The sequence below is a fragment of the Acomys russatus genome, chromosome 25, assembly GCF_903995435.1.
Source record: "Acomys russatus chromosome 25, mAcoRus1.1, whole genome shotgun sequence".
NCBI classification, from domain to species: Eukaryota; Metazoa; Chordata; class Mammalia; order Rodentia; family Muridae; genus Acomys; species Acomys russatus.
The window spans coordinates 41,274,006-41,298,190 of NC_067161.1; the positions used below are offsets into that span (position 1 = coordinate 41,274,006).

At 49.1% G+C, this 24,185-nt stretch overlaps 1 protein-coding gene across 1 annotated transcript in view; it reads left to right on the forward strand.

Annotated features, from left to right (window-relative positions):
• The window catches only part of Drc3 (dynein regulatory complex subunit 3), a 47,382-nt gene that overhangs the window by 9,698 nt on the left and 13,499 nt on the right, over positions 1–24,185 (forward strand). Inside the window, 7 exon segments of the mRNA XM_051167284.1 lie at positions 2,334–2,450; positions 4,551–4,717; positions 10,179–10,325; positions 12,862–12,981; positions 13,483–13,595; positions 15,613–15,787; positions 23,881–24,012. Of these exon segments, the coding sequence (XP_051023241.1) occupies positions 2,334–2,450; positions 4,551–4,717; positions 10,179–10,325; positions 12,862–12,981; positions 13,483–13,595; positions 15,613–15,787; positions 23,881–24,012 (971 nt within the window).

Below are 24,185 nucleotides of genomic sequence, written 5' to 3' on the forward strand. Positions count from 1 at the left end.
TATGTGTGTATGTGTGTATGTATGTATGTATGTGTGTATGTATGTATGTATGTGTGTGTGTATGTGTGTGTATGTGTATGTACTGTATGATGTGTGTATGTATGTATTGTATGTATGTGTGTATTGTATGTATGTGTGTATGTCTGTATGTGTGTCTGTAATGTAGTAATGTATGTGTGTGTATGTCTGTGTGTGTGATGTATGTATGTGTGTATGTATGTATGTATGTGTGTATGTATGTATGTGTGTGTATGTATGTATGTGTGTATGTATGTATGTGTATGTATGTATGTATGTGTGTATGCATGTAGTGTGTATGTATGTGTGTGTATGTATGTATGTATGGTGTGTATGTATGTGTGTATGTATGTAGTGTGTGTGTATGTATGTATGTGTGTGTATGGATGTATGTGTATGTATGTTATGTTATGTGGTGTATGTATGTACTGTGGTGTATGTATGTCTGTGTGTATGTATGTATGCTATGTTGTGTGTGTATTTGTATGTTGGTGTATGTATGTATGTATGTGTGTGTGTGTATGTATGTGTGTGTGTGTGTATGTGTGTGTATGTATGTATGTGTGTATGTATGTATGTATGTGTGTATGTATGTGTGTGTATGTATGTGTGTGTATGTATGTATGTGTGTGTATGTATGTATGTGTGTATGTATGTATGTGTGTGTATGTATGTATGGTTTGGGTGTATGTATGTATGTATGTTGTATGGTATGTATGTGTGTGTGTATGTATTGTATGTAGTGGGTATGTATGTGTGGTATGTATGTGTGTGTATGTATGTATGCATGTGTGTGTATGTAGTGTGTGTGTGTATGTATGTATGTGTGTGTATGTTAATGTATGTGTGTGTATGTATGTATGTGTGTATGTATGTATGTATGTATGTATGTATGTGTGTGTATGTCCTGTTCTCCTGTAACTAATACAGGGGCCTAAGGCAATAGCTCAGCAGTTAAGAGCACTGGCTGTTCTTCCAGAGAACCTGGGTTTAATTCCTAGGTGGCTCACAACTGTCTTTAATTCCAGTTCCAAAGGATCTGACACCCTCTTCTGGTCTCTACAGAACACTGCACTGCACACAGCTCACAGATGGTAAACACACATGCATACAGGCAAAACACTTACACATATAAAATAAAAATAAAGGATTTTTTTCAGTTTTGGACTAAGTATAAGAGCAAACATATATATAAATTTGTTTGTTTGTTTGTTTTTGTTTTTCAAGACATAGCTTCTCTGTATAGCATTGGCTGTCCTAGACTCACTTTGTAGAGCAGGTTGGACCAAACTCACAGCCATCTGCCTTTCTGCCTCCCTGCCTCCCTGGGATTAAAGACATGTGCCACCACCCAGCAAGCAAATATATTTTAAAGGAGCACACAACCGCATAGCTATTCGAGGCTTATGGGGAAAGCTGGGAGACATTGCATTTGTTCCACTGACCTCTAAGTTTTACATATGCGGTATGGGTTTATTTATATTTATGTACTATTCAGAATGTTCCTTGCTTCCAGTGACACAGACCAAACTCTGGCCATATGACATGCCCAAGGAAAGATGGCCAGGGCGGGTCCTTGGGACAACAGGTTTTCTTTGCTGCCAAGCTTTCTGGGCTCCACTTTTCTATTGTGTGAGTGATTGTCCCAGGGGCTGCCTTTTTCTGCTCACATACCTATAGATATTTCTAGGATGTGTCTGGAGACATATTTTTTTAAACATCCTTACTTGGTGTGGTGGCACACACCTTTAATGCTAGCACTTGGAAGGCAGAGGCCAGTAGATCTCTGTAAAGTTTGAAGCCAGCCTAGTCTACATAGTAAATTCCAGGACTATATAGTGAGACCCTAGTGAAAGAAAGAAAGAAAGACAGTTGGTTGCAGGTCAAAAGGCACAGATGGTAGCTAGTCCAAAAAATGTTACCAAATGACCCTCCAAAACTAAAACTAGTTGAGTGACCCTCCCACCAGGCTGGCCCCTGCTTCTCCCATTTCGAGGTAAACCTATTTCCTTGGGAGCCCAGTGCAGCTCCTGGAGCAGTGGGAGAGAGTCTCCTACCCTGAGCAGGCCCAGCGGCTCACCTCCACACAGACACCTGCTTAGCAAGCCCCTGCTACATAAGACCTCTCTGCTCCTTCCCAGAGGCCCTGGGGACAGTGCCGGTGGCCCCACCCTCACCCGCTCCTCCACTGGGGGCTCTAGGGAAGGCAGAGGGCATGGAGCCCCTGCATGAGTGACTTGAGGGCATGGAGCCCCTGCATGAGTACGCTTCAGTCCCCGCCTTGCTCGCAGCTGGGGGCATACTGGTTGTTTCAGATATCCTCCGCATAGACAACCTCTGGCAGTTTGAGAACCTGCAGAAGCTGCAGCTGAACAACAACATCATCGAGCGCATCGAGGGCCTGGAAAACCTCACTCACCTGGTCTGGCTGGGTAAGGCTTGGCTCTGTGTCTGCCTCTGTTAAAGACAGGTTCCCTCCCCTCCCCCCGCCACCCCCTGCTGCCAAGGACACCCATTGCCTTCCTGCAAAATCATCGCAGTGACACTTGGCTGCCAGCCTGTTGTTAGCCCAGGCGTAGCAGAAATGCTCAGTCCATTAGGAGCAAGAAAGTGACAGTTTGTTAAAAAGCTTGGGGCTTCTGCTGGGCAAAGCATGACAAAGAGGTGCTGCTACCATACTAGACAGACTATTCCAGCCCACCTGCCAGCCTCTCAGGCTGTTGGGCACAGGGGCAGCTCTGGACTGGCATTTTACATAGGCTCGGGTGGACAGCTGGCCATTATAATGAGCACAGTGCATAGCCATGTGCTGCCTGTGGCCTGCTCGCACTTTATATGAGTTTGCTTGTTTCACACACTAGCCCCATCACAGAGAACAAGCCAAGGTGACAAGTTAAGTGAGGGCCATAACCTCCCTTGTCAATCTCGGTCTGATTCTAGTACTTTTGGCTTCACTGCCAAGGTCACTGGGAGCTTGGCCTCTTGGGTACGTCCCCATCTAGTGAGGGACAAGGGAACGTCTAAAAGACGGAAGAGGACAGGCTTAGAGCTCCTTTGAGACATCTTATTTAGCCCCCACAATGGTCCTACGAGATGCTCAAAGGCTGTTATTATCCAAGTTGATGGAAAAGTGAAGCTCAGAGAAGCATGGCCAAGCATCAGATGGTTAGGCTAACCCCACTCCTGCCTCATCCCAAAGCATGTTCCTCCATCTTGCCAGGCTTCCATGGCCGTCATCAATACAGCTCTCAATCTGCAAAACACTCTCATCATGTCTGCACTGACCTTGGGAGCCTCAGTAAGCCCGCTAATGGGCTCAAAGGACCACTTCATAGAGGCAGCCCTGAGGCTCCAAGAGGCTGACTAGCCAGACAGAGTTCTATGCTATGGGTGGCAGAAGCAGACAGAGCTGAGTCTTCCAACTGCAGGGCCCAGGGCTCAGGCACCTTGGCTGTACCTGTTAGTGCTGGTTCCTGGCTTCTGGGGTCCGTCTGCGTGGCTGGGAATGATCTGATTCTATAGGGGGTGAAATCAGTAGGATGCCCAAGCCAGCCTAGGTTCCGAGAAGTACCCAATACCCAGAAGCCATCAGACCAACCTGTCCCTTGGAATTAAGCCGTGGATCTTACAAGGGCACCTGTTTGCCTACTTACCCAGAGGGAGATTTGAATATTAGCCACACTACTCTCCTGACATGATCAAAGAGAAGGATTCTGAACTACCACCCAGAGGCGTTGTCAGAGAACATGCATATGAACACTTAGTAGATGGAAAGGCTAAGCAGATGGGAAGGAGTCTTGCTAGAATGTTCTCAAATATAGAGGAAAGGCCATCTTACAGCCCCACCCTTGACCCTCAAGCACACCTGTTTAGAGCCACGCCTCAGTGTTTTCATCTGAGAACCAACAGGGCTAAGAAGACTTCTCAGTCAGAGGGGAGATGACAGAACTGGGTAAATGACAGACAGGAGGCTGCAGAAAGAGTCCATCTAATGCTCCTGGGGTCCCTGAGCAGTGAGTCAGCTCCTCAGCTAAGTGTCGTTGCCAAGAGCTCTCAGCAACCTGATGGTCCTGAAACAAAACAGTGTATCCTCAAACCCCTCTCTCTTAGTTAGGGTTTCTATTGCTGCCACAAAACACCATGACCAAAAGGAAGTCGGAGAGGAAAGGGTTGACTGGGCTCACACTTCCACACTGTAGTCCACCACTGAAGGAAGTTAGGACAGAAACTCAAAAGGCAGGAACCTGGAGGCAGGAGCTCATGCAGAGGCCTTGGAGGGTGCTGCTTACTGGCTTGCTCCCCTGGCTTGATCTGCCTGCTTTCTCACAGGACCCAAGACCACCAGCCTAGGGATGGAACCAACCACTGTGGGCTGGACCCTCCTACATCAATAACTAATTGAGAAAATGCCTTATGCTGGATCTTATGGAGGCATTTTCTCAATTAAGTCTCCCTCCTTTCAGCTAACTCTAGCTTGTGTGTCAAGCTGATATAAGATTGGCCAGCACCCTCAGGGTCCTCCTCCTTTTCAGATTTGTCCTTCAACAACATCGAGACCATTGAGGGACTGGACACCCTGGTCAACCTGGAGGACCTGAGCTTGTCCAACAACCAGATCTCCAAGATTGACTCTCTAGAAGGCCTGGTGAAGCTGCAGGTGCTATCACTGGGCAACAACCAGATTAGCAACATAATGAATGTGAGTACCACCAGGCCTGGGGACCCACGCCACAGATACCACAGGGCCTTGGGCTGTGCCAGAACAAAGGTCTGTGGTGATACTGAAAGACCATGCTTAATACAGCAAAATTATCTCTGGGTCCCAGGTTATGTGGCTTCAGCTGTGGTCCTATTCCTGCCCTGAGTCTCATGCTCACATGACAACCTCTGCTGAAGTGAAAAACATATTAGATGTGGGGCGTCTGTCCTATGCCTAGTGAGACAGAGATAGCAATGTGTGGTCCTTTTTGGGGCAACCAGTAGTACCCACATCATCTAGACAGAAGTAACAGGAAGTCAGTGTCCCAAATAATAGTGACACAAACCCTGCAGAGGATAGGAGGACAATCTAGGTACCAAAATGTGTCAATGTGATGGAAGATGGGAGGTAGGCTGCCTCAGAACACACCACAGTGGGCTCACAGTAGGGAGATACACTCAGCGGCACACACCCTGATACCCTGGTGACAACTACTGAGAGCTGTCAGAGGTGGCTCTGTAGCTTCTCCAGCTTAGCCACAGCCAGTCCAGGGCTGTCTGATAACCCTTCCAGACTCCGTTTCCACAGACATTAATCAATTGGTCTCGCTTCGGTATCAACTATGCACCGAGATGGCTCACACGAACAGAGTGAGTGAGTCAAGGCACGAAGGAATTGCCCAGTTTGTTTATCAAAGCCAAACCCTAGAGGCAGCACAGTCTCTGAAGTTCACTTTGTATGTCAGACACAGAGATCTAAGCCCAAGGGAGGTGCACGCTTTCCATGTCTAAGTTTTCTCTCCTGTCAGAGAGGCACCAGGAACCCACCAGCCCAAGCTCTAGGAGAGGTGATAAGGAAAAGTGTTTGGTGCTGGAGCAGGTTGTCTCCCCCCTCCCCACCCCTTCCTCCCTCCCCCTCTGCACCCCACTGGAAGCCTGAAAATCATGGCCTTCCAGCCTCTGCCACCTGAATGCTGGGTTATAGGTGTGCACTCAGCTTTGGAGCACGTTCTTTTTGTTTGTTTGTTTTTTGTTTTTGTTTTGTTTTGTTTTTTTCCAGACAGGGTTTCTCTGTGTAGCCTTCCTTGGCTGTCCTGGACTCGCTTTGTAGACCAGGCTGGCCTCGAACTCACAGCAATCTGCCTGTCTCTGCCTCCCGAGTGCTGGGATTAAAGGCGTGCGCCACCACGCCTGGCTGGACCCCGTTCTTAACACACAGAAGCCTGTTGTGGCTCATATCTTTGCTGAGAGAAGGTCAGAGACAAGTGTCAACCTGACTCCAGCTCCTTGAAAGCTATGAGAGCCCCCTGGGTGGTGGCGGCACATGCCCTAAATCCCAGCACTCTGAGGCAGAGGCCAGCCTGGTCTACAGATGGAGTTCCAGGGCAGCCAATGTTACATAGAGAAACCATGTCTCAAAAAAGCAGAGAGAGACAGAGACACACAGAGGGAGAACCTTCCATCCAGCCGAAGAAGGATGCTTCTTAGGAGGTGAGTGAGCAGAAGCTAGGGAGGCACCTGGGAAAGCTTGTGTGGAAGTCAAGGGTGTGCAGGCAACCTGGCAGCAGAGATCTTGTCAGCAGGGAGGCTTTGTGCTCTGGCATGTCCGGGGCAGGGAAGAAGGAAGGAAATGCACCACAGTAAGGGGAGCCTTGAGGGGGGGGCGTGGGAATGGTTGATCCGAGGGTAGTGCCACCTAAGAGGCCCTGCCTGAAAGAAACAGAAAGCTGGCTGGAAGCAAAGCTCAGCCAGGTACTTGGGTGCAAGTGGTTTACCTGAGAGGTGACTTCTGGAAACTAGAGTCAGCCAGTGGGGAGAGGGAAAGCCAGCATTGGGTGCTGCTGGGGTTGTTGCTGTGGGGACTTGATTCTACTGGGCTTTAGGAATATTCAGAATGCCTTCCAGAGGTGACTTCCCTGACTGCTGGAGCCTGCCTGACACACTGATCTTCAAGTCTGTCCCCAAACAGCTAGGCTCACTCTGTGGAGATTAGCTCCTTCCCAGCCTGTGGGTGGGGCTCTGGGGCCTTGGAGACCTTACTGACACAGAAGATGGCGAGGTGGAGTGCTGTCAGGAAAAGCCTGTCCCAGCTGAAGCCAGAAGTAAACCAAGCATCTGCCACAAACAAGGACACTTGATGGTGTGATTAATGGCGTAGCAGAGTCAGAGCTTATCGATAGACTTCAGGGATATAGATGTCTTACACCTCTGGGCTTGGCCATCCTTAGCATTTGTTCAGGGCTGTTCATCCTTGTTTATATGCAACAAGGATTTCCCCCCTTCCTTCTTTCTTTTTAGAAATTCATTTGTGTTTTAGCACTGTTAGGGATGTAATCCTAGGTCTTGAACATGCAAGGTCCATGCTGTACCACTGACACAGCTTCCAGCCTCAAACTTTGCTGTTGAACATGTAGCATCAGCTTTTGCGTTAACATGTCCTGAACCCCAGATCTCAGTGTGAATCATCATCCTGTGGGACACTGAAAACTAGCAGAGCTGAGGTCTTCCCACCTAGACAAAAAAGGACAGAGAAGGTATAGAGGCTGAATCAGGATGCCCCACTCCCAGCCAAAGCCTTTAGTATTTTGCCATGATGCCCTGCAGCACCTGGGCAGGATGACGCGTCATTGCTCTCTCCAGTGGCGTGCTAGGTACCAAGTTCTTTGTCAGTACTTTAGATGTACATATAGCCTATCTCCAAAGAAAAGGCCAGAGACACCCCCCCACACACCAGGAAAAAAAGCCTGCAGGAGATCCGAGATATCTAGGCCAGGGGTCCCCAGGCCTGGCTGCATTCTGAAGACCTTAGGGACCTTGGATCCTCTTCACCTAACCAGACAATATTCCTCTTTGTGGCTTAACCCAGAGAAGCCTGATTGGCACTGGCTTCAAAGCTAAGTATCTTTTCTGTGAGTCTTTCCTTTTTCTTTGGCATCTAACTACACAGTGTCTTGTAATTTATTTATTTGTTAGGTTTGTTTTTTATATTTATTTATTTATTATGTATACAGTGCCCTGCCTGCATGTACACCTGCAGGCCACAAGAGGGCATCAGATAACATTGTAGATGGTTGTGAGCCACCATGTGGTTTTAGGAATTGAACTCAGGACCTCTGGAAGAGGAGTGAGTGATCTTAACCTCTGAGCCATCTCTCCAGCCCCCTTGTTAGGTTTATTTTAGTACACTCTGATTGCATTAAAAACACAGACAAGTAATCTTAACTCGGCGCACAGAAGCCTCAGTTTTATTTCTTTTTTTTTTCTTTTTTTAACATATACATTTATATTATTACACATAAATAAAATAAACTACACATACAGCAGGCCTAACCATGAAACAATCAGGAATTTATTTATTTCTTTGTTTATTTATTGGTTTTTCAAGACACGGTTTCTCTGTGTTAGCTTTGGCTGCCCTGGACTCACTTTGTAGACCAGGCTGGCCTCAAACTCACAGCAGTCTGCCTGCCTCTGGCTCCCAAGTGCTGCACCACCACACCCAGCCACGTTCATATCAGTTCTATTTCTTCTTCCTAGCACATAAGAGTCCTCTAAGTTCCATTGGGTAACCCTCCAGGCATGCTGTGAATAAACATGTGTGACTGTCACATTGGTCCAGCTGTCCTCCAGGCACCTGCCTTTGACTGGCCCCTCTCTTCTCCAGTCAGCACTCAGCATGGATATTGGGGTCACAGAGAGGGGAGCCACCCTCTGCTGGATCACTCCATCATGGGGTGGCAGGTGCCATTGCATGCAGGGCATAGCATGTGTCTGTGACCAGGATGCAGTGGGGCAGGGCTGCCTCCATCTGCAGCAGCCCATCTGTAAGGTAACTCCTGGGGTAGGGCTGCTAGGTCAGAGGGCATTGTGCATCTTTCCCAAACTTCTCTTGTGTACCTGAACTATTTACAGATCCACCCCCGCCACCCCCGCAGTGAAGGGGCGGCCTGCTCACTCTTACCTGATAGCACACATTTTGTCAGCAACCTTTTCTCTCTGAGGCTAAAACCTGCAAAGGGGGCTCTTAAAAGATCTTTTGGGCCAGGCGGTGGTAGCGCACACCTTCAATCCCAGCACTCCCAGCACAGGAGGCAGAGGCAGGTAGATCGCTATGAGTTCCAGGCCAGCCTGGTCTACAAAGCAAGTCCAGGACAGCCAAGGCTACACAGAGAAACCCTGTCTTGAAAAAACAAAACAAAAAGGTCTTTGGGAAAGTAGACCAGATACTGCCTTCCTCTATATACAAGACTCCAGTGGCTTCTGCTGGTCCCAGAACACCTCTAAATTCCTGCCTGAAAGCCTCCGTGCCTTCCAGGAACCAGCCTCTGATACTGACTCCCCATGTGTCCCCTGTCCTTCCACCTGTCCCCTCCCCACCACTCTGCAGCAACCTTGGCTCAGTCCCATTGCTGGCTGTGCCAAGCCTCTGCTGCCTCCGGGCCTTTGGATTCTTGGAATGTATTCTCTGTGTTCTTCCATGGCTGGTGTCTTACTGAGAGTGTCTGTTGCTGTGATAAAACACCATGACCAAAAGCAACTTGAGGAGAAAGGGTTTATTTGCTCACACTTCCATCTCACTGTCCATCATCGAAGGAGGTCTAGGAGGGACTCAAGACAGGAGTCTGGAGGCAGGTACTGATGCAGAGGCCATGGGAACCCATTCCTGTCCAGCACACAGTGCAGTGTCTGTGCTTCAAGGATGCTGTCATGCCAGCACCTGCCAAGCGGTTGATTTTCCCATTTTGCTAAAACCAAAGCATAGGAAGAATGGACAGCTGGGCAGTGGTGGCGCACGCCTTTAATCCCAGCACTCGGGAGGCAGAGGCAGGCGGATCATTGTGAGTTCGAGGCCAGCCTGGTCTACAAAGTGAGTCCAGGACAGTCAAGGCTACACAGGGAAACCCTGTTTCCAAAACAAAAAACAAAAAACAAAACAAAACAATCAAAAAAAGGAAAGGAAGAATGGACAGCATCCAGTGAAGTGTTCTGCTTGCTGTTGTCCAATGACAGCAGTCCAGCTCCACTTGACAGGGACTTGAGACCACCATGTGGGTTACTGTCTGAAATGTCACCCTATTCTAAGTGATCACTCACCCAGTGGGTGTTGTGCACACTGCTGACTGCTTTTCATAGTTTCTTTTATGTGGCCTTCATGACACTGATGACACCCAATATCATTCCGGGCATTTTCTAGAGGAGAGAATCAAGGCTCACACACTAGGCTGATCATCTGTCCAAAACCCCACAGCTAGGATTTGAGCTCTCTTGATTCTTCTGAAAGCTTGTGGCTGCTCTCGGGACTGGAGTCTGGCTCAGAAGACACAAGCCGTCACCGGTCTGTGTGGAAGGCGCCCTGGTCAGGCTGTGGGCTCAGGGACGAAGTAGAGGGGAGAAGCTGCTGTGTGTGGTTCCATTTCTGTGGCAGAAAAAAAAAAAAAAGCCTCTCTGCTTCCCACTCCCAGATCATCTACCTGCGCCAGTTCACCTGCCTGCGGACACTCAGCCTCTCTGGGAACCCCCTTACCAAGTCAGAGGACTACAAGATGTTCATCTACGCCTATCTCCCTGACCTCGTGTACCTGGACTTCCGGCGTATCGATGAGCAGGTGGTAAGTGTCTAGTTTCTGGTCCCGGTTCGGCTATACACTCTTTAGGGCCCAGGGTCTCATGAGACGGTGAGAATGTCCATGGCTAAGAGATGACAGTTTCCTGGCTGAGCCCTTTCCCCAACTATCCACAGCCATTCAGGCAGTGGCTTCCCAAGGCTTATTTCCTGCAAGTTTCTGGGTCCAGGCCCATTCTACACACCAGGGCTACCCCCAGGGCTACCAGACAGCTGCTTTCCAGATGAAGACTTTCAGGCGAGTAAAGGAAGAACAGTAAATTGTCCTGCTCTTGAGCTGGTGGCAGGGCCAGACCTAACACAAGCCTGCATAAGCCTGGGAGCAATCCCATAGCGATCGTCACTCCAAGATGTGGGGGCCCTATCCTCATGCCCATCTTTCTTTCTTTCTTTTTTTTTTAAATATGTTTTTAAAAATATTTTTTATTTATTTAATTTTAATTTATGTGTGTTAGTGTGAGATCTTGGAGTTACAGACAGTTGTGAGCTGCCATGTGGGTGCTGGGAATTGAACCTGGGTCCTTTGGAAGAGCAGGCAGTGCTCTTAACCACTGAGCCATCTCTCCAGCCCAATGCCCATCTTTCTAGAAGCACACAGCCACCGGCACAGAAGGGAAATGAATCACTTAGAGTCTCCCAGACAATATGGTTAATCTGGGAGTTGGCCCCAAGAAGTTGGTCTTTCAACCCCAAGCTGGGCCAACTATAGAGTGGGGAGTGTAGAGGGGGTTCCCCTCTATTTCTACCCCTGTCCCCTCTCCCTTGCCCTAAGTGAGTTCCTTTCTCCAACTGCTCCCCCTGAGCGTATGGTTCAGTGTGTGAGGCCTTCAGCAGCAGAACTAGGAAGTGTTAGGTGCCTGGAAGCACAAAGGCTGCTGATCTGCCGGGTTCCTCCCACAGGAAGTTGGTGCCTTTGCTGAGAAAGAGGAACCTATATTATATTTGGCACACTGAGGGATTTAGGAGGTATCAGGAAAGGCCACCTGGACAGAGAGGACGTCTAGCCCAGTGTCTGCCCTGATCCTCTGCAGCCTACACAGAGAGCCCTGCCCTGAGGGGCAAGTTGGTTTTCAAAGTCTAGTCTCCCACTGTTCACAGAAATAGGAAGAGTTAGAGAGCTGCTTCCCACCTCACTGGCAGCAGGCTCTCCTGTGACAGTACGAGCCTGAGTTGTTCCTCTTGTTCTTTGGGTGTTGTTTGTGTTTTTGAGACCAGTCTCATACAATCCAGGCTGGTCTTGAATTCACTGTATAGCCAAGAATAACTGTGAACTCCTGATCCTTCTGCCTCAGTTTCCCAAATGCTGAGATTGCAGGTATATAATACCTGGCTCTGAGATTCTGTGATTTTTAAATCTAATGGATATGGTGAGACATTCCTGTGACCTCAAATCTTAAGAAACCAAGGCAGGAAGATCAATAGATTGCTAGATTCAAGCAGTCTTTGGCTACTCTAGCTTTGTCTCAGAAAACTAAAAACCAGCCAAGCAAACAAGCACCAACTAATGCCTTGGTCTCATCCTCAGAGCCGGGCTCTTACACCGTTTTCTTCTCATAAACCCTTTTTTGCCTGAGAAAACTTACATGACTGTGGGTGAATAGGTATGCAAATGGAAGTTATTGATAATAAATCATAAATAAATATATTTTAAAACAATTTTTTGGTGCACATAGAATTTTATCATTTATTAAAGGCGATAGCTCAGTTAGCAAGGTGCTTGCCACACGGTTGATCTCCAGAATTCACATTAAAAAGCCAAGTGTGAGGGGCTGGAGAGATGGCTCAGTAGATAAGAGCACTGGCTGCTCTCCCAAAGGGCCCCATTCACTTACTCCATCCAATATCAGATAGCAACTGTCAGCTTGAGAAGCTGAGCTTTAGGTGCTGGTATGAAAGACAACATGCTTGGGTGTATTATGCCCTTCAAAAAGCACAGGACAGGGGCTAGGGGCCTGGCATACACCTTAAGGTTCAGAGCCTGGCGTGTACCCTAGCATGTGTGAGATCTTATGTTATACTCTCAGCACTGGAAGGAATCACCGGTCAGCCTAGCATCTGCATGATCTCCTGGATACTCAGAAATTCCCATCGAGGGCAGCAGCACACGTGGCCTGCATGTCCTTCCATGATTGAAACTAAATAATGAGGAAACATTGAGAAAAAGCAGAGCTCTGGCAAGGGAGCGCCAGAACGCCCCTCCAGCTGCACTGCCTGATCTCACACTGGTGCTGAGAATCCAGGAAGGGGAAGCTGCACCCCTTCCCCCGCCCCGCTCCTTACAGCATGCCAGGGGCACTTCAGGCTGCCTCAGGGGAGGCTCTCAGGGCACCTCCAGTTCTGTGATACCCTAGGCTTAGGCTGCCTGGAAAGAATTAGGCATTCTCATCTCCAGGGCTTCATGCTTGCCTAGCTTTTACAAAAGATACCCTGTAACACACTGGCCATGCTTAGGAGGCCCCAGGGTGTGTGGCGGGAGGGGCTGGATATCCTCTGGTAACAGTGCCGTCCCTGTTCCTGGCTAGAAAGAGATGGCAAAGATACGGCATCAGTACAGCATCGACGAGCTGAAGCACCGGGAGGCCCAGGTACAGGCCCGGCTGGACGGCGAGAAGGCCCAGCGGGAGAAGCTGGCGGAGCACAAGGTACCACACAGACAACTGGCCCGACCTGGACACAGAAGCAGCACGAGAGTGCCCTGGTCACATGAAACAAAGATCCACAGGGATCCCCAGACTCCCAAAACTCATAAAGCAGCCACGGGACCTAACAGTGCCCCCTGCCTTGCTCAGCCTCTATCACAATCTGCGGAGGCAGCTCTGTGCCAGCCCAGTGCCCGTTCCCTACCCCAACACCTGAAGAGGCTGTCCCTGGCCCTCCATTTGTGCCTATGCCCTACTGGCCTCCCTACCACCAGCGTCAGCCCTCTGTGCAGGCTGCTTCTTGGAAACAACCTGCAGTCTGCACTCTATACATATCCCCCCCTGTGCTTGGAACACTGGAAAACACACACACACACACACACACCCTTCCTGGGAGGGAGGGCTGTAGCTCAGGTGCAGTGTCTCCCTCAGGAATCCTTGGCTGCCTCAGGCCTCACAGGAGCCTGGCTCTGAGTCACCAAGTCTGGGTATCTGAATCCACAGAGGGCGTTCATTGAGCACCTGGACGGCGCCTTCCTGTTTGACAGCATGTATGCTGAGGATGTGGAGGGCAACAAGCTGTCACACCTGCCTGGTGTTGGTGAGCTTCTTGAGGCATATCCTTTCTGGGTCACTGCTGCCTCTTTGCGTGCAGGGTGCAGACCTGGCCCAATTACTACCAGCTTGCAATTACTCCCTGGGCAAGCTCTTTTGACTCTGTTTCCCCATCATTCATGTGAGACCCTGGTAGTTAAATCTCTGCTGGCTATATATATGCAAAAGCCCATTCCAGCCAAACCAGCTAGGCTTTGGGGGACAGTGCTCTCTAGAGTCCCAGTGGCACACTGAGTGACAGGGGCTGGCTGGTCTGTCATGCCTGGCATGCTGGACTTTCTCAGGTGGGAGTACACTTCTCCATCAAGAATCTCCACTGGCTACATTACAGTTCTTGCTCTACATCCCCTTAAGCACCCCCACACCCAGGTGGCTGCCATTAGTAACCCCAGAGGTTAAATCATTTGTACAGGATCACTTATCTGCGGGCCCTAAGAGCTTGCATTTGTCCCCTAATTGGTCAGAGCCAAATATGTAGTCAGTACTTGTCATACATGGTGGCAGTGGTCATGGCAACCAAACCATGGGCTTCAGTGGTAAGTGGGAGATGCGGGGGTGGGGACTGTTGTACCTCCAGGACATGAGGCGCTCTGGAGCTGAGGCCTTGGAGTTGAGACAGCCAGTCCCAGATAGGTCTGTGGAGCTGCTAACACTGGTGTTAGCCTCCAGAAAAAAATACAGAGATAAATCTCTAATAAATGAAGTGTTATTTGGGCAAAAGATGTGAAACTAGAATTGCAGTTTGGGAAAGGTCAGGATTCCCCAGGAATGAGAAGCTGTGGCGTTGTGCAATGCCATGGTGCCAGCAGCAGCCATGGGGTGGGTGCCATGGTGCCAGCAGCAGCCATGGGGTGGGTGCCATGGCGCCAGCAGCAGTCATGGGGTGGGTGCCATGGTGCCAGCAGCAGCCATGGGGTGGGTGCCATGGAGCCAGCAGCAGTCATGGGGTGGGTGCAGCTGGTCCTCTTCCTGCATCACAGGGACTATTCCTGGGTTGGGCATGTGAGAGCATATAGCTGGCTGACCCTGTGATGACTCCTGCCATAGACAGTTCCTGTGTCAGAGCCTTCATCCATGGCCCTCCCAGCTGCTCTGGGCAGCTTTGGTGAGCTCCTAACAGCAGAGCCTAGGTAGACATTAGTGGCTGTGTCAAAACTGACAACTTTCTCAGTGGGTATCTACCCAGAACCCAAACACTAGGAAGAGAGTGACTCAGGGCTTCTACCTTGTTGGCCACCCCTCTTGGGGACCTAAGCTCTTAACTTAAGCACCGTGGAGCTGTGGGATTTGTGGAAAGGCATCTGATCTCCTGAACACATCCATACATGATCCCCAGGGTCCTATGGGTTTTACCTGCCTGAGCCCCAGGACTCTTCCTAAGGCCTCTTTCGTTCTGTTTGAGACAAGGTCTCACTGTTGTAACCCTGGCTAGTTTGGACTTAGAGAGATTCCCCTGCCTCTGCCCCCCAAATTCTTGGAATAAAATTGTGTGCCCCACACCCACCCTCCAAAGGACTCTTTGTGGTGGGTCCCTCCATGCCCTTAGCTGAGGTAAGGACACTGAGGCCCAGAGAGGTCACTTGCTAGGGTGGGTCCCAGAAGCAGCATCAGAGCCACAACTTGAACCTGGACCACCTAGTTCCTCTCAGCTCAGATGAGCTGCAGGCCCTTCTGGGTGCTACACCAGAGTTGGGGGTGGGGGTGGAAGTATTCTATCTCATTGTCCCAGCCAGGCTGCTTCTACCTCTTCCCTGGACCCCTCGGCCTCCGGAACTCTCTTCTGGGGTCTTTATCCCTGTTCCTGAGTTCCTTAGGCTGCATCTAGAGATGCCATAACCACCACTCATGCTCCAAATTGCAAACCCCCATCTCCCTGGCTCCTTGGTTTCTTCTGTCAAAAGGACCACCAGTAGCCTCCATGGTGTTCCCATGGCACATTCTGCAAGCAACTGTCAACATTTTTTGTCATGGTACCAGTGGCCTGCTCTTGAGTCCCAAGCTTCCTTAACAGCCGCTTACGTACAAGGACAAATTTGTCATCATCTGCCTGAACATTTTCGAGTATGGCCTGAAGCAGCAGGAGAAGCGAAAGATGGAGCTAGGCACCTTCAATGAGTGCATAAAGGAGGCCATCCTGGAAAACCAGGACCAGGGCAAGCTCAAGGTCGCCAGGTTTGAGGAAAAGCACCTGCTGGTAAGTTCCCTTCTCTTGTGCCAGGGTGCCAGGTCTCCCCTCACTGTGGAGGAGCTGCAATGTCCATGTCCTCTAGTGGCCCCTGAGGCCCAAGTCTCTGTCCATGTGCCAGGGATCACAACTTCACCAAATGGCACCAGGCACAGCCCCACTGAGCCAGCACAGTGGCTCTCCCTTATATCAGATACCCCTAGAATTCATGGTCACCCCCATCTCAGCATCGTTAGTGTTGGCAGTGGTATTATCTGTACTGCTACTACGGTGATCGTGATGACTAGAACACTCTATGCCTTCTTCTGTTCATGTGTTCATTGAACAGGCCTTCCCAAGCCTCACTCCTCTTGGCCCTGGCATGCTAGGGTTGTGACACATATGTTCCCTGTCCTTGCCACTTCCCACCTTGTAAAGTACTCAGCCCTGGGCTGAAGCCTTTCTTACCTGAGTGAGCTGAGTGGTCAGGGCTGTCCTAGAACTCTGGAAAGGCTGACTCCAGAGAAGGGCCAGGGAACCTTGGAGATTCCTGGGTCCCTTCTGCCAGCAGCACAGGCAACAAGCAGAAGGCCCAGTGTCCAAGGCCCAACCAAGTGGGAGTCATTTGAAAGGACCAGCCTTTATATTTGATGGGATTGTTTCTTTCGATTGGTATTGTTATTTTTTATCTTGTTTTGGCTTTCAAGACAGTTTCTCTGTGTAGCCCTGGCTGTCCTGGAACTCACTCTGTTAACCAGGCTGGTCTCAAACTCAGAGATCCCCCTGTCTCTGCCTCCTGAGTGCTGAGATTAGAGGCATGTACCACCACTGTCTGCCACTAATGTTATTTTTAGAGATAAAGTCTCACAATGCTACCAAGGCTTATATCAAATTCCCAGGTTTAAGAAATCCCACAGCCGCAGCCTCCCTAGTAGCTGGGATTATAGATGCCACCATGCCTGGCCTAGAGGGAATTATTTATAAAACAGGTGCTACTGTTGATGCTGGTGGTGGTTTTGGTACTAGGGATAGAACCCTATCCATATGGTCGACAAGTCCTCTAATGCTATGCTGCATTCTCGGCACTGTTTAATTTTTTCACATTATTTACTGCTCTGAATTAGCTGGTCACATTGAGAAGTATGGCAGGTAAGGTTACATACTGGCTAATAAGCCAGGGAAGGGTTAAACCCACTTTGGTAGCTGCCAGAGAACAACATTTAGGAAGGGCTCTCAGTCTCCTCCTGGGTAACTTAAGGTGGGGACTTCCACTCAGCATGTATTTACTTTGTGTTGCTCAGTACTATGGGAGGCACAGAAGCCGCAATAATGCGCAAAATATGATCTAAGATGAGTATCAGACCTCCAAGAGATGACTGCATAATGATATGAAACAGACATTTCCAGCTAAGTCTGGTGGGGTAGGCATGAAATCCCAGCTATTTGGAAATCTGAGGAAAGAAGATTGTAAGTCTAAGGCTAGCCTGGGCAATTTAGTGAGACCCTGTCTCAAAATAAAAAGAAGAGTCAGGAGTGATGGCTTCCATCTTTAATCTCAGCACTTGGCAGGCAGAGGCAGGTGGGTCCCTGTTAGCGTCAGGACAGCCATGTTTACATGGCAAATTCCAGGGCATCTAGGGCTACATAATAAGACCCTGTCTTGAAAATTAATTCCTGAGGACCAGGGATGTTGTAGAATGCTTGCCTCCCGTGGGGAGGTTGAAGGTTTGATCCTGTGACATGCTCGCATGCACGTACACACCCCATGGTGCAGTTAGGTATGGTATGTCACTTGGACTGTTGCTTAGCATTTCTGATCTCACTAGTGTCCTCCCTGTCCCAAACTGCTCTCCTAACCTCTCACTTTCTACTCCTTACTCTACTGTATTATCACTGATGCTCAAGCTGGGAGGATTACCAGAACACTGGGATTTTGGAAGAACCAAGGGAAAGAATGCTGTTGAGGGACTTTGTGTATCATGTTCTTGAATGTGTGGTCCTTAAGCTCTGTCCTCACTACCACATTTGGAGAGTCCTCCTTTTCCTGGGGTGATCGGAAGATAACTGAAGGCAGTGAATATTAAGTTCTTTATGATTATGCAGATAGTGATGCCTGCATGTGACAGGCCTAGACTTTACCATACTCATACGGCTCTGGTAGAGCTCAGGCCAGACTCCTCCCATCTAGAGTGAGAATGGACATACCCATCCAAAAGACATGCAACTCAGAGAGTTTCTAACCCACTCACAAGATTAGGAATTGCTGGGCATGCCAGAGCATGCTGTGTGTGACCTCGACACTTGGGAGGACTGATGTGAGTTGAGGCCAGCATGGACTACATAGTAAGTCCCAGGACACATTGAAAATTTCTGTCTCCAAATAACAAACACCAAAAAGAGAACAGGAATGAGAGGAGCTGGAACAGACGCAGTGGGGTGTATTGAGTCATGCTTGAGATCCTTTACAGCCTTGGAGCACAAAGAAATGGTCAAAATGTAAAGTTGAAATGCTGAACCTCTGTAAAGACTTACAGGCTCTGGACTGAGCAACTGAAGGGAGCTCAGGGGAGGGAGATGGCTGGTGGTAGTGGACTTGATGCGTTGAGTGCTACTTCTGACACTCTGGGTGAGTAAAAGGAAACACATGTTCCCTTCCTCAAAAGCTGAGCCGAGTCTCTCTCCTGGAAGAGATGGTGAGGAAGCAGAAACACACACCATTCACCTTTAGGGATAAATTTAGCCCACACTCTGCTTCTCTGGACCCTGGGTTATTTCCTGGTGCCACCGTTGGGGGTGAGTAAGGGACATGGGATACCAGGCCCCACTTGCTCATTAGACAAACCAGAGCAGAAGTGGGGTGAGGACTTGAAGACAGCAGCTATGATAAAAACAGTGTAGATCCGCCCATCATGTTCTTCTTATAGGTTTCTAGGTCCCTCTGGATCCTTCTATTTCTCCATTCTCCCATACTTCTCTCACCTAGAGTCCCAATAGCATGTCCTCACATCTATCCCAATTTCCTGGTAAGTGAAGACTTTCATGGGACATGCCCCTTGGGCTAGTGTCCAATTATAAGTGAGTATATACCATTTGAGTCTTTCTGCTTCTGGGTTAACTCACTCATCATGATCCTTTTTAGCACCAGCCAAGGACAATATGTGCAGTAAGCATCGAACCCCTACCCAGATCTAGCCAATAGACAGGACATTCTCCACAGTTGAGTGGAAAGCGGTGACTGACTTTCACACAAACTCTGGTGCCCCATATTTGACCATGTCCCCTTGATAGGGAGGCCAGTGGCACTCAGAGGAAGGATAACAGGCTATCAAGAAGAGACTTGATACCCTATGATCATATAGAGTCAGTCACAGACATAGGGGAGGAGAGTAGGGTGAAAGCGGGAGGGAGGGAGGAACGGGAGGATACAAGGGATGGGATAACAATTGAGATGTATTATGAATACATTAATTTAAAAAGTATAAAAAAAGAGCAGTGTAGACTGAGAAGCAGTTGGAGTCTAGCTGGGGAGCAGTGGAGGGAGGAAGGACCTCAGGCGAGGGAGGTGCCTTGACAGTTATCTTAGAGGGTCATTTGGCCAAGGGGAAGCTGTGTGTTAGAACTGGGGAAGGGAGTGGGTGTTGATCAGTAAGGCCTAACAAAGGCAACAGCCCCAAAATGAGAGAGTTTTAGGTATCAGAGACTTTTTTTACTCTTGAGAGAAGTCCTACTAAGTTGCCCATGAAGGCCTTGAGCTTGGAGTTCTCCTGCTTCCATCTCCAAGAAGCTGAGATCCCAAGCCATTGCCACCATGGCTAGGACAAGTGGAGTCCTTTGTTAAGTTCTCTCTGTCTCTGTCGTGTGTGTGTGAGTGTGTGTGTGTGTGTGTGTGTGTGTGTTCACTCCTTGCACTGTAGAATCCAGGGCTCAAACTCAGGTTGTCAGGCTTGTGCAGCAAGTGCTTTTTACCATCTTCCCAGCCCAGAATTCCTAATCCATTTTAAATTGCAGGTCTTGGTGAGGTGCTAAGGAATACCATGGACCTGATTTTTCTTCAGCAACCTGGTCCCGGGGCAGGGAATGGCTCAGCTGGGAAAAGGCACTGGCCTTGACAGCCTGAAGACCTAAGTTCAGTCCTCCAAACCTACATAGCAAATCAGATGTGGTAGTGTACTGCTTGCTGTAATCTCAGCACTCCTACTGAAAATGGCAAGCAGAGATAGACTCTTCCAGAAGCTCAAGGGCCAGCTAGCCTTGAGTACGCTCCCTCTCTGTGTCTGTCTCTCTGTCTCTCTCTCTCTCACTCACACACACACACACACACACATACACACAGATAGACAGACAGACAGATGCCTTATCATGTGCATGAGTTTGCCTGAAGCACAAAAGGCTTCAAGGAGACCACTGTCATTCCTGGCAGAGGACTCACATAAAGAGGCGGGGAGTCTCCTGGGAAGCAGAATTAGTGACTGGTCCCACATGCTCCTGACCCTCCTTTTCTTAGCCCTGTCCTTACACATGGGCCTTAGTAATACACCTCACGTCCCCCACAATTTAGTTCTTAGGACCCTCCTAACTATGTTCTGCGGAGGGTGTTAACTGTATTCAACCATAAGTTTGAAAGTTGACAGAAGGATACATTTGACTCTCAGATATGTAGGGATTTTTGTTTGTTTCATATTTAGAATGATTTTTTGGCCTATAGGGAGTTTTAAAATATTTTAGACAGACTAGGGAGATGGCTCAGTAGATACAGCACTTGCCACCCAGTGTGAGGACCTGAGTTCTAATCCCCAGAGCCCATGTAAAAGCCCATGTCTACAGCCCTAGTACAAGCCAAGTGTGCATACCTGTGGCCCTAGTACTCCCAGCAGTGTAGGAGGCAGCTATGAGACTCCCAGAAGCTTGTGGGCCAGTGAGCCTGGTGTGCACCATGATAACCCGCAAAAAAGAGACTGGCGCAAGCAAGGTATGAGGTGAGGACTGACATTCAACACCCACATTCATCTTGGTATTCACATACATCTCACACAGGAACACACACACAGGAACACACACACACACACACAGGAACACACACACACAGGAACACACACACACACACACAGGAACACACACACACACACACACACACACACACACCCCATTCGTACATCTTTCTGACAATGGAAATGGGCAATTTCACAGAAAAAAAACCGTGAATTTTTGTTTCTCTGGAGGCAATTGTCATCTGGATGGGACAAGTCACATTTCCAGTCCCCCAGTATTTGTCCATCACTTCTTTCTTGACATTTCTTCTCTAGCCCCTGGGTACACTGGGTTAGGGAGGCCTAGATGTCATCCAGTCGCACCTTCTGAGGACCAGGTTGGGGCCTGACTCACCCTAGAAATAAGTCCCTCTGGAGAGGCAGGTCACTAATGCAGTGAAGCCTGACACACAACAGCCCATCTGTATCTCAGTCCACAGGAAGCTGTCCTAGGAACAGCCTGTCCCGGGCCCAAGTGCACCTACTTAGGGTGCTGAGATATGACCTAGCTTGGGGATTCTCCTGAGCTCCCAGGCACCTCCCATGCCCAGGCTAAGTTTGAGCTACTGTATAGAAAGAAGTTCCCAAGACAGCATGACTCTGAGGGCTCCAATTCCTCTTCTCACAGCCGTCCTACCACAGCTTGGGTCTGTGTTCTTCCTATCCATCCACCCCTTGGGTCTTGTTGTACACACCTGCTCTTCATGCCCACTGATGCATGTGCTGGGGTTAGCATGCAGTCAGGCAAAGCTTAGGGGCCAGGCAGGACTGAAAGACTTGTAAAGTATTGCCTAGCCTCTGCATGCTCACGTGTGTGGCGTGCAGAGAACCGCCACAGGACGGGAGCCTAGTCAGGGTGGAGTAATTACCTTGCTTCACCTCTGGGAAGGTAGCCCATGCACACGGTAGAAAATGGCAACTGTCTCCATAAAGGGAGCAAAATAGTGCCTCAGCCTTCATTGGCTGCATGCAGCTCCATCCACAGCCTGCCTGATCCACATAGGCCTCTCGTTACGGCCCATCTGTGTGCACAACTATGTTTGATTTTGCTTGTCTAGTTTACAGCCGTTCTGCCACTCACTCTCCCCGCTTCTGTTTTTGGTTTTTTGTTTGTTTTGGGTTTTTTGTTTGTTTTGGGTTTTGTTTTGGTTTTTCAAGACAGGGTTTCTCTGTGTAGCCTTGGCTATCCTGGACTCACTTTGTAGACCAGGCCAGCCTCGAACTCACAGCAATCCACCTACCTCTGCCTCCCTTCTATGTTTTAAAGTATTCCTTTATTACTGCTCTTTAAACATTGAGCTAGTACCCTGCGATGTGGGGTGAGGGATGGCTCAGGAGGTAGAGGCACTTGCTGTGCAAGGCTGGAGACCTCAGTTAAATTCCTGGAAACTAGGTAATGGTGAAAAGAAAGGATCAGCTCCACAAGCTGTCTCAGAACTCCCATGCATGCACAAAACAATAATGTATATTTTAATTTTAAAAGAAATGCATATGATCCAGGTGTGGTGGTGCATGCCTTTAATCCCAGCACTCAGGAGGCAGAAGCGGGCAAATCGCTGTGATTTGGGTTTGCGGATTTCTGATATAGGGTCTCATTCTAACCCCAAACTATAAATCTTAGGCTGACTGCCAACTGCTTTTTTTTTTTTTTTTTTTTCAACTTAATAAGAGCAATTGATAGTCCAGCTCCTTTACTTCCTTTTGTACATTGGGCCATGAATTCATATGGATTGGGCTCCCACAGCTCAGGCTCCTTCCTGTTAGTCCTCACAAACTGTGCTCCTCTGGGTGGCGCAGGCTGGCACGTCAGCTGACCCCAGGTGCCCTTCTCCTTGGCCTCCTCCTTCTTCTGCTTGTTCTCCTTCACGCGCTTCAGGAAGATGTCCCTGCTCTCTTAGAGCGCTTGATGTGCTCCATGCGCACATTGATGCTCTTGGCAAGAATCTTGCCCTTCACCTGCTTGTCCACAATGATGCCCACAGCCTGCTGGGTGACGTTGTAGACTCTTCCGGTTTTGCCATGGTAACTCTATGGGGCATTGCTTTTTGAACAGTTCCATTCCCTTGATGTCTACAATATCGCATGTATGTGGCCAACGGAACAACTCCATGTTTCCTAAAAGGCCTGGAGAACGTAGAGCGAGTGCCCCTCCTCTTTCCCTTTGTGTTTGTCATTTTGGCGAGTTACTGGAAGATGGCGGCCTCGGCCCCTGACCGCCAACTCTTGATCCTCCTGCGTCTGCTGTCTGCCCCGTGAGTGCTGGGATTACACGCATGTGGCATAATGCCTGGCATGAGCTCATTTTATTATTATTTCTTTCTATTTTGTGTGTATGGATGCATTTGCCTGCATGTGTCTGTGTACTGCTTACATGCCTAATGCCCATCGAGTCCAAAAGAGGGTGTCCGGGCCTCAGGAACAGAGTTGCAGTTATGAGCTACCATGCGGGGGCTGGGTATTGAACCCAGGTCCCCTGGAAGGGTAGCCAGTATTCTTAACTTCTGAGCCATCTCTCCATCCCTATGAGTTAGTTTAAAAAGCTTGATTTGCTCAGGTTTTTTCCCAGCCTTGGCTCCCATCTCTCCTGGTAAGAACATCTTTCCTCCTCCTGGCACTGGGAAAGAACTTGCCCATGGGAATTTCGTCTTCTACTGTCAGGGAGGCAAGGGTGGGTCTGAGTGCTCGTTTTGTATCTGCCGTTTCCAGGAGCCTTTACATGCAATATGTCAGAGTAGCAGACCTGGCATAATGTATATGCCAAACCTCGCAGAGCTGGCACATGGCAAGCTGATACTCGAACTTGGCACATGACCCCCAGACTCCAAGGTTTTTTTTTTTTTTTTGGTGGGGGAGGTTTCGAGACAGGGTTTTTTTCTGTGTAACAGTTCTAGCTGTCCTGGAGCTCTCTCTATAGACTAAGCTGGCCTCGAACTCACAGAGATCCTCCTGCCTCTGCCTCCTAAGTGCTGGGATTAAAGGCATGCACCACCACCACCTGGCCAGACTCTAAGTTTTTACCCATAAAACCAAATTGTCACTTACTACTTAGTACCACGGTTAACTGCTGAGCCCTGAAGCACAGATCTCTGTTTGTAGAATTTAAACGCCCTCCGAGAAGAGACTGACCTGCCCACCATCGAGAAGAAGCTAACAGAATGCAATGAGAGCATCACTGAGCTCTTCAACATGCTCATGACACTGGAGATGCAGCTGGTGGAGCAGCTGGAGGTATAGTCAGACTGGCCCTTAGCCAGGGCCTCAGCACGCAGTTGTAGAAGCCTGCAAGCATGCCCTTCACAGGGTCCTCTCCTGTGGGTTTACTGGGGGTGACTGGACAGGTGGGGACAGGTGAGTCACTAGGACCCACTGGCCAAACAGCTTAGCAAATGGGAAGGGTGCCA